At 33.7% G+C, this 13234-nt stretch overlaps 1 protein-coding gene across 3 annotated transcripts in view; it reads left to right on the forward strand.

The window, feature by feature from the left end:
* The window catches only part of SREK1 (splicing regulatory glutamic acid and lysine rich protein 1), a 39664-nt gene that overhangs the window by 24062 nt on the left and 2368 nt on the right, over positions 1-13234 (forward strand). For 2 of the 3 annotated variants that reach the window (XM_010974936.3, XM_031446169.2), the window contains 4 exons: positions 1105-1224; positions 1596-1976; positions 6829-6924; positions 12188-12332. In XM_010974936.3, coding sequence (XP_010973238.2) covers positions 1105-1224; positions 1596-1976; positions 6829-6924; positions 12188-12332 — 742 coding nt within the window. The remainder of the gene's footprint in view (positions 1-1104; positions 1225-1595; positions 1977-6828; positions 6925-12187; positions 12333-13234) is intronic. The other variant, XM_031446162.2, reaches the window with a different exon arrangement.

Below are 13234 nucleotides of genomic sequence, written 5' to 3' on the forward strand. Positions count from 1 at the left end.
TTTGACCTTGGAATAAATAAAGATTTAGAGTTTACATTTCTGTTAATTGTTAATAATGATGATGCTGCTGATATTGGGAATTAAGAGTTTTATGCATTTACTCTTTGCCAGAGACTGTTAGGCAATTTTCCATATATCATCTGATTTAATCCTCATGACAGCTAGGAGATGTAGGTATGATTCTTACTCCAGTTTATAGATGAAACAACTCAGGCTTAGAGAAGTTAAGTGACTAGCCAGAGTTCTCACAGCTAGTGTGTGGCAGAGCTGAGTGTCAGAGCCAGATTGTCTGACTCCAAAGCCGGTGAGTCTCATCACTTTGTTATTTAAGTTGTATGGATTCAATTTTGTTATATTTTAACAAACAGTTCCTAGGATACCTCATGAAAAAAGTCACATTATCTAAGCTGTTATTTCAGTGGGGAAAGGAGCCTACAGAATTTCAGAATTGAAACAAGTTATTTTTCCTGTAAGAATTCCAGTAATAAAGGTTTCTTTTTATAGCTATGTTTATATAATGATAAAATCAAGGCTTTGCAAATTCAACACTTGATTATATTTAGCTTGGACTCATGGGTAATGATGTTTGGTTTCCTGTCATACTAGCACCATCATTATCATTACTACTGTGCTGCTTTATACATTTTCTTAAGACAGCATACAGCCATTTATAGAAACCATTGAGCCATATAACCACTACTCCCTGGTAGGATAAGTTATAACCACAAGTAGTCGTATTACATGGAAGTCAAGAGTTACAATTTATGGTTTGAGAACTTGGACCATGGGAGAAATCTTCTGTACTAATTGAGCCATCTGAGAATTAGCAAAACAAAGCCACAGCTGAAAATATCAACTTTTAAGTCTGACATAGGAAATAACTTAAATTGTTTCTTTGCTTCTGTCTTTGTGTTCTGGACAATGAACTATCTAGTATAGTTTCCAATAAATTTGTGTCAGATAGTCTGAAACATAGTGGATAGTTTTAACATATTGATACTGTCAGGGTCAGTTTTACAATTCTCTTATTTTAAAGGTCTTAAATTTTTAAAATTTGAAACTCTTAGTAAGTTTTCAGATCCTAACAGATTTGCTTTTCTTTAGGAGTAGATCCCATAATAGATCACGTTCAAGACAAAAGGATAGACGTAGATCTAAGAGCCCTCATAAAAAACGTTCTAAATCAAGGGAGAGACGGAAGTCAAGAAGTCGTTCGCGTTCACGGTGAGTTTTTGGGAAAATAAGGCTAATTTTTTCATGGCATCATTTGTTAAAAAACTGTGTGGTTTAGGTTTTTAATGAAAGAAGTTATACTTTTTTCTGATTATTTTAGTAGATTAATATTAATTGCCATTGATTTGAATCTGATGGTCAGTATGACTTGTGAGGTTTCCAGACTTCTTAATTCAGCCTGGTAATTACTTCATTTAGCAGCTTCATATGCACATGAATTATATAGAAACTTATGCATAATGTCTTATAGGTATTATAAATTGTTTTATGTTGATAGTGGTTGAGGGAAGAGGAGGAGGTCGTTTTTTGGGGAGTAGAATTTTTTCCATTGTGAACTTACTTACTTATTTTTGTTTTTAAAGGGACAAGAGAAAAGACACCCGAGAAAAAATTAAGGAAAAGGAAAGAGTGAAAGAAAAAGATAGAGAAAAGGAAAGGGAAAAAGAGAGAGACAGGGAAAAGGAACGTGAAAAAGAGAAGGAACGGGGTAAAAACAAAGATAAAGACCGGGATAAAGAACGGGAAAAGGACCGAGAGAAAGACAAGGAGAAGGACAGAGAGAGAGAGCGGGAAAAAGAACATGAAAAGGAACGAGACAAAGAGAAGGAGAAGGAACAGGACAAAGAAAAGGAACGAGAAAAGGACAGATCCAAAGAGATGGATGAGAAAAGAAAGAAGGATAAAAAATCCAGAACACCACCCAGAAGTTACAATGCATCAAGAAGATCCCGTAGTTCCAGCAGGTTTGATAATTTCAACTTTTACTAAGGGGTTTACTGATGACAAATGAAAACATAAATTTTAATTGAGGGGGAAAAGATTATTTTATACAAGTAGAATCAGTATAATAATATGAGAACATTTCCCTCTGATGGAAGTCTAAACATTTCTCTAGCAGAGGGGTTGTTACAGTATTGAACCTATGAGGAGAAAGAGATAATGTTGGGCAAAATAATTTGAAAAGTTAACTGCCCTTTGTGATCCACTGTTTGAACCTCGCAGTGGCACCAGTGGCTGCAGTTGCTGCTGCTTACTCTTTCCTTGGAGGGTAGGATGGCAGGGACAGGTTTTTTTTGTTTTAGTACTGAGAAATTGACCCATATTGACCCATTATGCTTCTCTGTTTCCTTGAAATGATGTCCCTTTTGTCATCTCAGTTTATTTTTACTGCCCAATTTTGTTGAGTGCATGATGTTTAAATTTTAATTTTCATTTCGTTGTTAAAGGTTTGCTATTTTCCTTAGGACTGTTCCCTCAACTTATTAGTAGGTACACTGCCACCAGGTGGCAGCATGTTGCTATAGTAACAGCAGGAAAATGAGGACTTTCCTTAATTCAACATTATCTAAACCTACATCCATTACTCCACATGGTGCCATGACTATAAATAAATGGAAGTTCCTAAGTTGTGTTAAACCATATCTTTAAAGTACTTAAAAATTACATTTTTAGCAAGTTAAAAAAATTTTTTAAGCTTTTTTGTAGAAAATTTCTGAGACAATGGAATATTTTATTTCCTATTTTTAACTTTGTGTTTTAATAACTTATTTTTTTATTGGTTTAGTTTTATTTTTAATTGAAGTATAGTTGATTTACGTTTCTGTTATATAGCATAGTGATTCAGTTATACATATATATTCTTTTTCACTATAGGTTATTACAAGATGCTGAATGTAGTTCTCTGTGCTATACATTAGAACCTTCTTGTTTATCTATTTTATATTTAATACTTTATATCTGCTTATCCCAGACTCCTAATTTATCCCATCCCCTTCCCCTTTGGTAACCATAAGTTTATTTTATATGTCTGTGAGCTCTGTTTTGTAAGTAAGTTCATTTGTTCGTTTTTAGATTCCAGCATATTTGTCTTTCTCTGTGTGACTTAACATCACTTAGTATGATCATCTCTAGGTCTATCCATGTTGCTGCAAATGACATTATTTCACTCTTTTTTAATGGCTGAGTAATTTTCCATTGTGTATATATACTGCATCTTTATCCAATCATCTGTTGATGGAAACTTAGGTTGCTTCCATGTCTTGGCCATTGTAAGTAGTGCTGCTGTGAACATTGGGGTGTGTGTATCTTTTCAAATTATAGTTTTCTCCAGATAAATGCCCTAGCAGTGGGATTACTGGATCATGTGGTAGATATACTTTTAGTTTTTTAAGGAACCTCTGTACTGTTTTCCACTGTGGCTGCTCCAATTTACATTCCTACCAACACTGTAGGAGGGTTCCCTTTTCTCCAAGCCCTCTCCAGCATTTATTGTTTGTGGACTTTTTAATGATGGCCATTTTGTTTTTTAAAGGTTAGACTTTATTTTTCACCCAGGTTCTGTTTTTTTGGGGGTGGGGGTGGAGGTAGGTAATTAGGTTTATTCATTTATTTTAGTGGAGGTGCTGGGGACTGAACTCAGGACGTTGTGCATCCTAGGCATGCACTCTTAACCACTGAGCTATACCCTCCCCCCATGATGGCCATTCTGACTGGTGTGAGGTGATACTTCATTGTAGTTTTGATTTGTATTTCTCTGATAATTGGTGATACTGAACAATATTGGCCATCTGTTTGTTTTCTCTGGACAAATGTCTATTTAGGTCTTCTGCCCATTTTATGATTGAGTTGTTTGTTTTCTTGTTGAGTTGTATGAGCTGTTTGCATATTCTGGAAATTAAGCCCTTGTCAGTTGCATCATTTGCAAATATTTTCTCCCAGTGTATAGGTTGTCTTTTTGTTTTGATTATGGTTTCCTTTGCTTTTTTGTGCAAAAGCTTGTAGTTTTATTAGGTCCCATTTGTTTATTTTGCTTTTATTTCTCTTGCCTTGGGAGACTGACCTAGGAAAACATTGCTGCGATTTATGTCAGAATGTTTTGCCTATGTTCTCTTCTTGGCAATTTTGATAGCTTGTTCTAATACTAGGCTTTGGTTAGTTAATAGAAGATAATTGTAAGCATTTTTCCAGTGCTTTATCATATGCTAGATATTATGTCTCAGCAAAGTTTTTCATGACTAATTTATTTAATCCTCGTAATAAGCCTCTGAGAAGACTATTATCGTGGTTTTAAAACATGAAGAAACCAAAGCTTAGAGGAAAATTTCCATCTGCTCTGTACTTAAACCAGAAATACAGTAGTATAGTAGCTCTTTCTTATTTTAGAGATTTTTTTTGAGGACTCTAACCAGTACTTGGTACCAACTTTAAAGAATGCCTCAGAAGCATAATATTGAAAGCAACAATATATATTAATAGATTACAATGTATTAATAGACTACAAATCAATAGATCATTGCCACATTTCAGCATTTTGAACCAAAACCTGAAGAATTAAATTCATTTGCTGTGGATATTAATTAACCTTATGGACTGCATCTTTATAGCACAGTTATTATATTATGTTTCACACATTCCTTTGTGTTTATATGATTGTTTAGACATTGTCCTCACAACACCATATAATGTTTTGGTTCCTTTTAAATTCAGTTGAATTTACTTTTCCAGATGACTTTGAAATGTTTAATTTTTTCATGGGCCATTTTAAGTCACTTGATATTTAAGAAAGTTCAAATGTTCACATTCAGTCCTAAGTAAGTTCTTAAATAACCTCTGGGGCCTGAGGAATAGATGCTGACTAACGTTAGTTCCTAAAGTTCAGCAGTTTGGAATATTTCATGCTTTCAGAGGAACTTTGTGAAGAGTTACAATTTCTCATCTTTTAACATTTTTCTTCCTTTCAGGTGCTCTGATGTTTAGTGAATGGGAAATACATTAACTGTTCAGAAAAATAGTATATTTAATATTTTTATTTCCAACATTGTCTTCTAATCTAGGTTTTTAAGGAAACAATTTGATATTTAGAAATTTTTAATGCTTGAAATTATTACCAATAAGGATGAAACCAAGGAAGAGAAGGAGAAAATATTTATTGAGCACCTGCTATGCAGCAGACAGCAGGCTTAGTACTTTACAGTGTTACCCTAAATCTTCGTAACAACACTACAAGGCTTGAGTTACTGTCTCCATTTTCCAGTTGGAAAAACTAAGACTCAGATAATAAGATTCCAGTCATGCAGCTGATTAGGTGTGGAACTAAAATTTAAATATAAGCCTAACCAACTCGAGTTCTGCATACTGGAGCTGACAGCTGCTTTCTAACTGACATTCTGGATTGCTGTCTATTCCAGCCTTAGCTCTCACACCACCTGATAGTTTATTAGATGTCCACCTGTACACAGTGCTTCCAGAACAACAATTAAAGAGTTACATAATGCGGATGAAGATGGAGCCATTCTGTGTAAATGTGAAGTCTGGGATACATTAACATTCTCGTGTTATGAAAAAAATACTCCCAGTTCTTGTGCCAGGGTGCATGAGGGGGTGCTGCTACAGAATGGCATTGATTAAATGGAATATAGTTATCTAATTTCCATCTTAGGAAGTATAATTTGGGGGTGACTTGAAAATAAAGTGGGGTAATGGAAGGGAGAATCTTAGGTAGAGTTTGATTTATTTGTGTTCTCAAAGTTCTTGAGCTGTTTTGGTCTTAACATCTACCATATATACCACATATGAGCATTGTCTAGTTTTTTATTTTATAGATGAAGAACGTACACAAAATGTTTCATTCGCCTAGAATCAGCTTACTCAGGTAATAAAGAGAACTTGAATTCTAGAGGATTTGGTTCTTTCAGCTCTGTGACCACTAATTATCCGAGCTCCTTGTGAGGTAGATCACTGGATACATTAGTCATTTACTAAATATATCCTCATACCTCATCACCTGAATAGTAGACAACTTGAAATTCATTATTTCTAAGGTGACCACCCCTACAAATGAAGTAATTTATTAGAGTATGCATCATTTGCTAATACGTTAAGCAAAATAGTTTTTTAATAATAATAAACACTTAATCTAGTTAATTATTTTTGACTCTGTCATATTTAAATTCCAGGCTTTAACTAATTTTTCTTACATCTAAGCAGCCTGTGTGCTCAATTTTAAATGACTAGAACAGTAATAATGAAGTGGTAGGAGGTTGGAGGGTCAAAGCAATTTCTTTGTAAAATGAATCAATGTAAATACTTTTTAAAGAGACATTTTCAATACTTGGGTTTAAAAAGTTCACATTTTGCGAGCCCACTTACCTTTCTTTTCTTGAAAAGGGCCTATTACCTTGTTACACAGTTATCCACAGTGGGGCAGCAGGGAGCTAGATGCACGACAAAGGATCGGATGAAACATGCTTTAGATCCTGAGGAAGAATATGTTTAGCTTGAGAGAGAATCTGAAACATCCATTAATACTTTTTCTACTTAAGAAATTACTGTCCAAATAAATCAGGTGAAAAGGAGATCCTCTACCCTTTCTAATATGAAATCTTAGAAAATGTTTTCATTGGTCTGTAAAATTCACAGTTCATAATTTGACCTGCTAAAAATTAGATGGTAGAACATTTTCATGAAAGTCATTAATTTAAACTGGCCTCTAAAGAATACTGTTCACTTGAGATCATTAAGGACCCTTTTGCTTTTGTATATTTGAATTACCTTTTAAATTGTTGTTTTTTAAAATGATATATTTTTAACTTTCAGGGAAAGGCGGAGGAGGAGGAGCAGGAGTTCTTCCAGATCACCAAGAACATCAAAAACCATCAAAAGGAAATCTTCTAGGTCTCCATCCCCGAGGAGGTAGGTTGAAAGCTTCTGCTAAAACTTAGGAGGAAGTAGGGGGAAAATTTCTCTATTCAATCTATTTTTTTAACCTTTATATTTTAATGAGTAATATATAATACATTTGCATAGTATAGAAATCCAAACAGTATGAAAAGTTATACTATGATAGGTCTTAACTTCCACCCATGTGTCCATTCACTCTGTCCCCGTAAGTAATGGCTTTACTAGTTTTTTTGTATATAGGTACAAAGGGTAGCACAGAATACACAGTGTTGTACAATTGCTTTTGTCTCTTAACTACCAGGAGAACTTTATTCATCAGAAAATGCTACTTCATTCCTTTTTACAGTTGCATGGGCTTCCATTGTATGACAGTACCTTGGTTTAGGTAACCGGCCTGTGGTAGACTGGGTTTTCTTAATTTCCCTTTTATGAGTTTTACAAGCCTGTAGTGAATAGCTGTAGACTTACATCATTTTATAATGTGCGAGTATGCAGGAAAATTCTCCAGAAATGGTACTGTTGGGTCAGAGGGTGAGGTGTTCGTGATACTGAGAGATGTTTACTTCCATATTGTTCTTCATAAGGATTGGCAGCGGCTTGCACTTTAATCAGCTGCGTATGCGCGCCTGTTTCCCTACGGCTACGACAGATTGTTACCAGAGTTGTGGGTTTTTGTCCATCTGATAGATGAGAAATGGTACTGTGACAGTAAATTTAGTTGCATTTCTCTTAAGAGTGAGGTGACCATCTCTTCATATATTTGAAGGCCATTTGTATTTCCTTTTCTGTGCATTGTATACATTGCCCATTTTTTTTGTGGGGTCTGTTTTTGTGTTTGTTTCCCCCCCCTATTTCCAGTGATTTGATTTCAAATATCATTCCTAGTTTTTCCTATTTGTTTATGAGACTTGATTTTATAGAGGTGTTTGACTTTTATATAGTTTAATTTCTCAGTTTTTTTCTTGAGACTTCCACGTTTTGAGTCTTAAAGTGAGAAAGGTCTTTTTCTGTTCCAAGATTATAATAAAATTCCTCCATTGCTGTTGTTTATACTTTTATGGTTTTATTTTTTGCATTTATGTCTTTGATCCGTTAGAAGTTTATCCTTATGTACAATATGGCATATGGGTCCAATTTTTTTTTTTCCCAAATGCTGCTTTGTTGTTTTAATATCATTTATTAAAAATTCAGTTTTTCTAACCCTAATATGATATGTTGCCTTTGTCACGTACTAAATTTTTCTGTCTGTATTGGAGTCTATTTCTGGGCCCTCCACGCTGTTGGATTGGTTTGACTGATGATTTGTGTACTGGTGCCTCTTGCTTTAAATTATTCAGATTGTATAGTATTTTAAAATGTTTAGTAAGGCCTGTTCTCCCCCACATTCTCATATTGCTCTTTTTTTTGAGCATTCTTGACTATTCTTGTGTATATATATTTCTGTTTGAACTTAAGAGTCAGTTGTCTAGGTAACAGAAATAAAACCTACTTATAATTTGTAATACAGTTTTATTACGTTTATTAATTAACATAGGAAAATTGATAAATAGATCTATTAATAAATAAAGCTTTACGATGGTGAATCTTTTTATCCAGAAATATGGATGGCTTACTTATTCAGACCATCCTTAGTGTTTTTCATGAATGTTTCAGTTTTTGTTTCATACAGGTTTTATGTATTTTTGAAGTTTATTCCTAGATATTTTTTACTTTTCTGTTCTTGTAAATGAGGTCTTTTCTTCCATGATGTCATGTAATTGGAGACTGGGTTTGTACCTACCTAGGAAGGGTATTGATTTCTTGGTATTTATTTTTTCAGCCCATTATCTTACTGATGGGTCATGGTTTTTCATTTGGTTTTCTGTAATCTTCTAAGTATAGAAAAGAGAAATTTATAAAAAGTTTTGCTAGGGTAGAAGAAGCATGTTTCTCATCAGGGTTCTTTTGTTTGTGAATTATTTTTAGGTGAGAATAATGGAAGGCATTAGGGATACTGTAGAGGCAGGTCAAATTTGTATTTTAAAAAAATACTTTACTCATGAAAGTCAAAACTTTTCTTAGTTGTGAACTCAAATTAGACAAAAAATTTGCACAGTATCACTTCCTTCCCCATTCCTTCTACTTTGTTCCGCATCCACCCTCTGTGAGTGATCAACTGTTTGTAAAAAGAAATACAGGAAAAATAAAATAAAATTAATCAGACACATACATTTGAATTTCTCCTTTTCTTCACAAAAGACAGCATTCACTATATATACACTGTATGTGTGTAAGTGTGTATATGGTTAGTGACTATACCCAGTCTTGCTTCCATCCTGAGTTATTTTTTAAATTGAGATGTAATTCATGTAACATAAAATTCACCCTTTTAAATGTGCAGTTCAGTGGCTTTTTAGTATGTTCACAATTTTGTGCAACCATCACTGCTGCTTAACTCCAGAACATTTTTTTGTTAGTTCAAAAGAAGGCCTGTACCTATTAGCAATTACTCCCCATGGCTCCTGAGAGCTACTAATCTACTGTCTCTGTGGATTTGCCTGTTACAGACATTTCATATAGACTTACATAGTACATTTGGTCTTTTGTATCTGGCTTCTTTGACTAAATGTAATATTTTCAAGATTTATGCATGTTGAGGCATGAATCAGTACTTTATTCCTTTTTATGAGTGAATAATATTCCATTGCATGGATAAAACCATGCTTTAGTTCATCACTCATTGATGGACTTTTAGTATTGTTTCCATTTTTTTGCTATTAAGAATAATGCTGTGAATGTTTATGTACAAGTTCTGGTGTCGTCTCGTGTTTTCATTTTTCTTGGGTATATACCTAGGAGTGGTGATTGCTAAGTCATGTAGGAACGCTCTCGTTATCTTCTTGAGAAACTGCCAAACTGTTTTCCAAAGTGGTTGTGCCATTTTACATTCCCATCAGCAATGTGTGAGTGTTTCAATTTCTCTATGTGCTGACATTTGTTACTGTCTTTCTCTGATTGTAGCCATTCTAGTGAGTATATAATGGTATCTCACTATGGTTTTGATTTGTATTTCTGTAATGAATAGTAATGTTGGGCATCTTTTCATGTGCTTATTCACCATTTGTATATTTTCTTTGGAGAAATGTCTAGTCTTTTGCCCATTTTGAATTAGAGTATTTGGCTCTTTGTTAAGTTGTAGTTTTTATGTTGTGAATGTTAATCCCTTACCAGATACATGATTTGCATGTATTTTCTCCCATACTGTGGGTTGTCTTTTCACTGTTTTAAGTATCTTTTGATGCACAAGTTTTTAATTTTGATGAAATAAGATTTATCTTTTTTTTTTCCTTTTGTTGTCTTTTGTTATATCCAGAAAATCATTGCCAAAACCAATCTCATGAAGATTTTCCCGTGTTTTCTTCTAAGAGTTTAATAGTTTTAGCTTATGTATTTAGGTCTTTGATCCATTGTGAGTTAACTTTTACATGTGGTGTAAGGTAAGGGTCCAGCTTCATTGTTTTGCATGTGGATATCCAGTTTTCCCAGCACCATTTGTTGAAAAGGTTGTCCTTTCTCTATTGAATAGGTCTTGACACCCATGTCAAAAATCATTTGACCATATATGTGACCATGTATTTCTGTCTTTTCCACTGGTCTGTGTGTCTGTCCTTACACCAGTACCGCACTGTTTGATTACTACAGATTTGTAATAAGTTTTGACATCAGGAATTGTGTGTCTTCCAATTTGTTGTTCTTTTACAGATTATTTTGGCTTTTAAATGTTGCTGGAGATTTCATATGAATTTTTGGCTGGGTTTTTCTATTTCTATCAATGCCTATGAGATTTAGATAGGGATTGCATTGAATTTGTATATTGCTTTGGATACTATTGTTATCTTAACTCTAAGTCTTCTGATCCAAGAACATGGGATATCTTTCCATTTATTTATGTCTTTTTTTTCTTTCAGCAAAATTTTTGCCTTTCTGATAAAATTTATTTGTAAGAATATTATTCTCTTTGATGCAGTTGTGTCCTGACTTCTAAGAGTTATATATAAACATACATATCCACATGTGTTGCAAATATATTTTTCTTGGTTTGTTATTTTTCTTCTGAATATGCTAGTAGTGGGTTTTTAGCTTTGCATAAGTTTATATAGGCTTACTTACGAATCTTTTATCATACATGTAATTTTAGTTATGGTTAAAAAATCTTTTCACTCAGGTTAGAAATGAATTCATGTTTTCTTCTAGTGGTTTTATCGTTTCCTTTTAAAAATTTTAGATCTCTAATCCATTTGGATTTATTTATTTATGTGAATGAGATATGGACCCAGTTCTGTCACTTTCCAAATAATAATCCAGTTGTCCCCAAGTCTTTTATTTATAAAAGAACCATCTTTTCTCCAGTGATTTCAGATGCCATCCCTTTGTTCCCCTGAATTTTCATAGGTTCTTGGGTCTGTTTCCTGAGTTTTTGTTTGTTCCCCCTGGACTTTGTGTTTATTTTTCAACTATTCATAATTAAGAAAAAAGTTCAGAATTTCATGTTAGGGCTAATTATTTTAAGTAGAAGGTGTCTGTTAAACATGCTTCTGATATGAAATGCATCATTTTTTTCCTTGTAATTTTAAGGATATGTTATTTTTACAAATGGAACTTGTTCATTGCATCTTCGGCTTAACTTTTGCTCTTGAATTGGTGCTGGGACTTCTTCTTAATTGTGAATGAGAGGAGGGCACATGGCACCATTGGTTATTTGAAGTTTTTTCACTTCAAATTCAGGTTTTTCTAGAAGTCATTCAGCCTTGCCTGAGAACTGTATCTGTTTCTTTACCCTTTTTATTCTTTTTAAAAATTAATTTTTTAATGGAGGTATTGGAAATTGAACTGAGGACCTCGTGCATGCCGAGTATGAGCTCTACCACTGAGCCATACCCACTTCTCCCATATCCTTTTTATTCTTTTCTACTTAGTCATTTTTTTGTATTTGATTTTGTTTTTTCCTAATTACAGTTGATTAGTAAATCTTGAATATTTCAAAACTGAAATTGATAATACAAAGTTGTGTTTTATGTGAACACGTGGTGGCCTCTGCAAAATGACTTGTGTCTTTAAAAACTAGGGTATGGAGTGGAGTTGGATAGGTTGCAGGACTCATTTATGGTACTTGGTCACCCAGGTTACTGATACACTTATTTGCGATGCATTAATGTTAGGTGAGAATATCTTGTCAACAGTATGGTGGTTGTTTAATTTTTTAGCAGTTAACTGACGTACTATTAATATCTTACAGCAGAAATAAGAAGGATAAAAAGAGAGAAAAAGAAAGGGACCACATCAGTGAAAGAAGAGAGAGAGAGCGTTCAACCTCTACAAGAAAGAGTTCTAATGACAGAGATGGAAAGGAAAAGGTGGAGAAGAACAATACTTCACTTAAAGTAAGCAAGTCATTGTTGAGGCTTTGAATAGTTAATAATTGAGATTGTCCTTTATTGCATAGAGATAGTTTTAGGCTAGAAGCTGCTTGAGAGTAACAGTGTCTTGCACATTTTTGGGATTATTTAATGTTTGTTAAATTTGTAGCTTTTTAATCTAAATTTTTGAAGATAAGAACTAATTAAAATGTAAACAATGCATCCCTTATTTTAGAGAATCATAGAATGGCATACAATAACCATTTAACTGTCTACAGGAAGATTCCTGCTTGATGCAGTTTTTCTCACTATATTTGTTTTAGCAGATTTGACGGATGATCTGTTATCATTGGTTTTGTAATATATACTGAAGTTTAGGTTTGTTGAATTAGAATAATTAATGAGAAGCCAAATTCCACCAAGTAAGGGTTTTTTTAAATTTTGATAAATATTTTGAGTACTTGTGAATTATGTTAATTTCCTTTTATACTGGTATACTGGTAAGTATATTTGTGTTTGGAAATCAGTTATGAGTTGTGGAGCGTTCATCTTACAGTTTTATTTATTCTCACACTGATATTTATCATCATTGTCAGTAACATTGATAATATCTCTTGAGCATTTACCGTATTCGAAGCACTGTCCCAAGTGTTCTCATTTAATTCTCCCTCAAGTTGAGGGCTGAATTTGGACTGTCTTGAGCAGTCTTTGGTAGGATGAGTAGTGACTTCCTTTTTTATATTCCCTTGTTTTTGTTTCTTTGGTACGCAGATTATAAATCTATCCTAGCATCTGTGGGAACTATTTTACTTACAGCAGATATGTTCCACTTTTTCAAGTCAATCAGCAACATTTATTGAGTTCTTCTCTAAAGTTTCTGTTTACCTATTTTATTCTAACTTAATCTCCATGGATTGTCCATCTTT

Source organism: Camelus dromedarius, chromosome 3, assembly GCF_036321535.1.
Source record: "Camelus dromedarius isolate mCamDro1 chromosome 3, mCamDro1.pat, whole genome shotgun sequence".
In the NCBI taxonomy this organism is placed as follows: Eukaryota; Metazoa; Chordata; class Mammalia; order Artiodactyla; family Camelidae; genus Camelus; species Camelus dromedarius.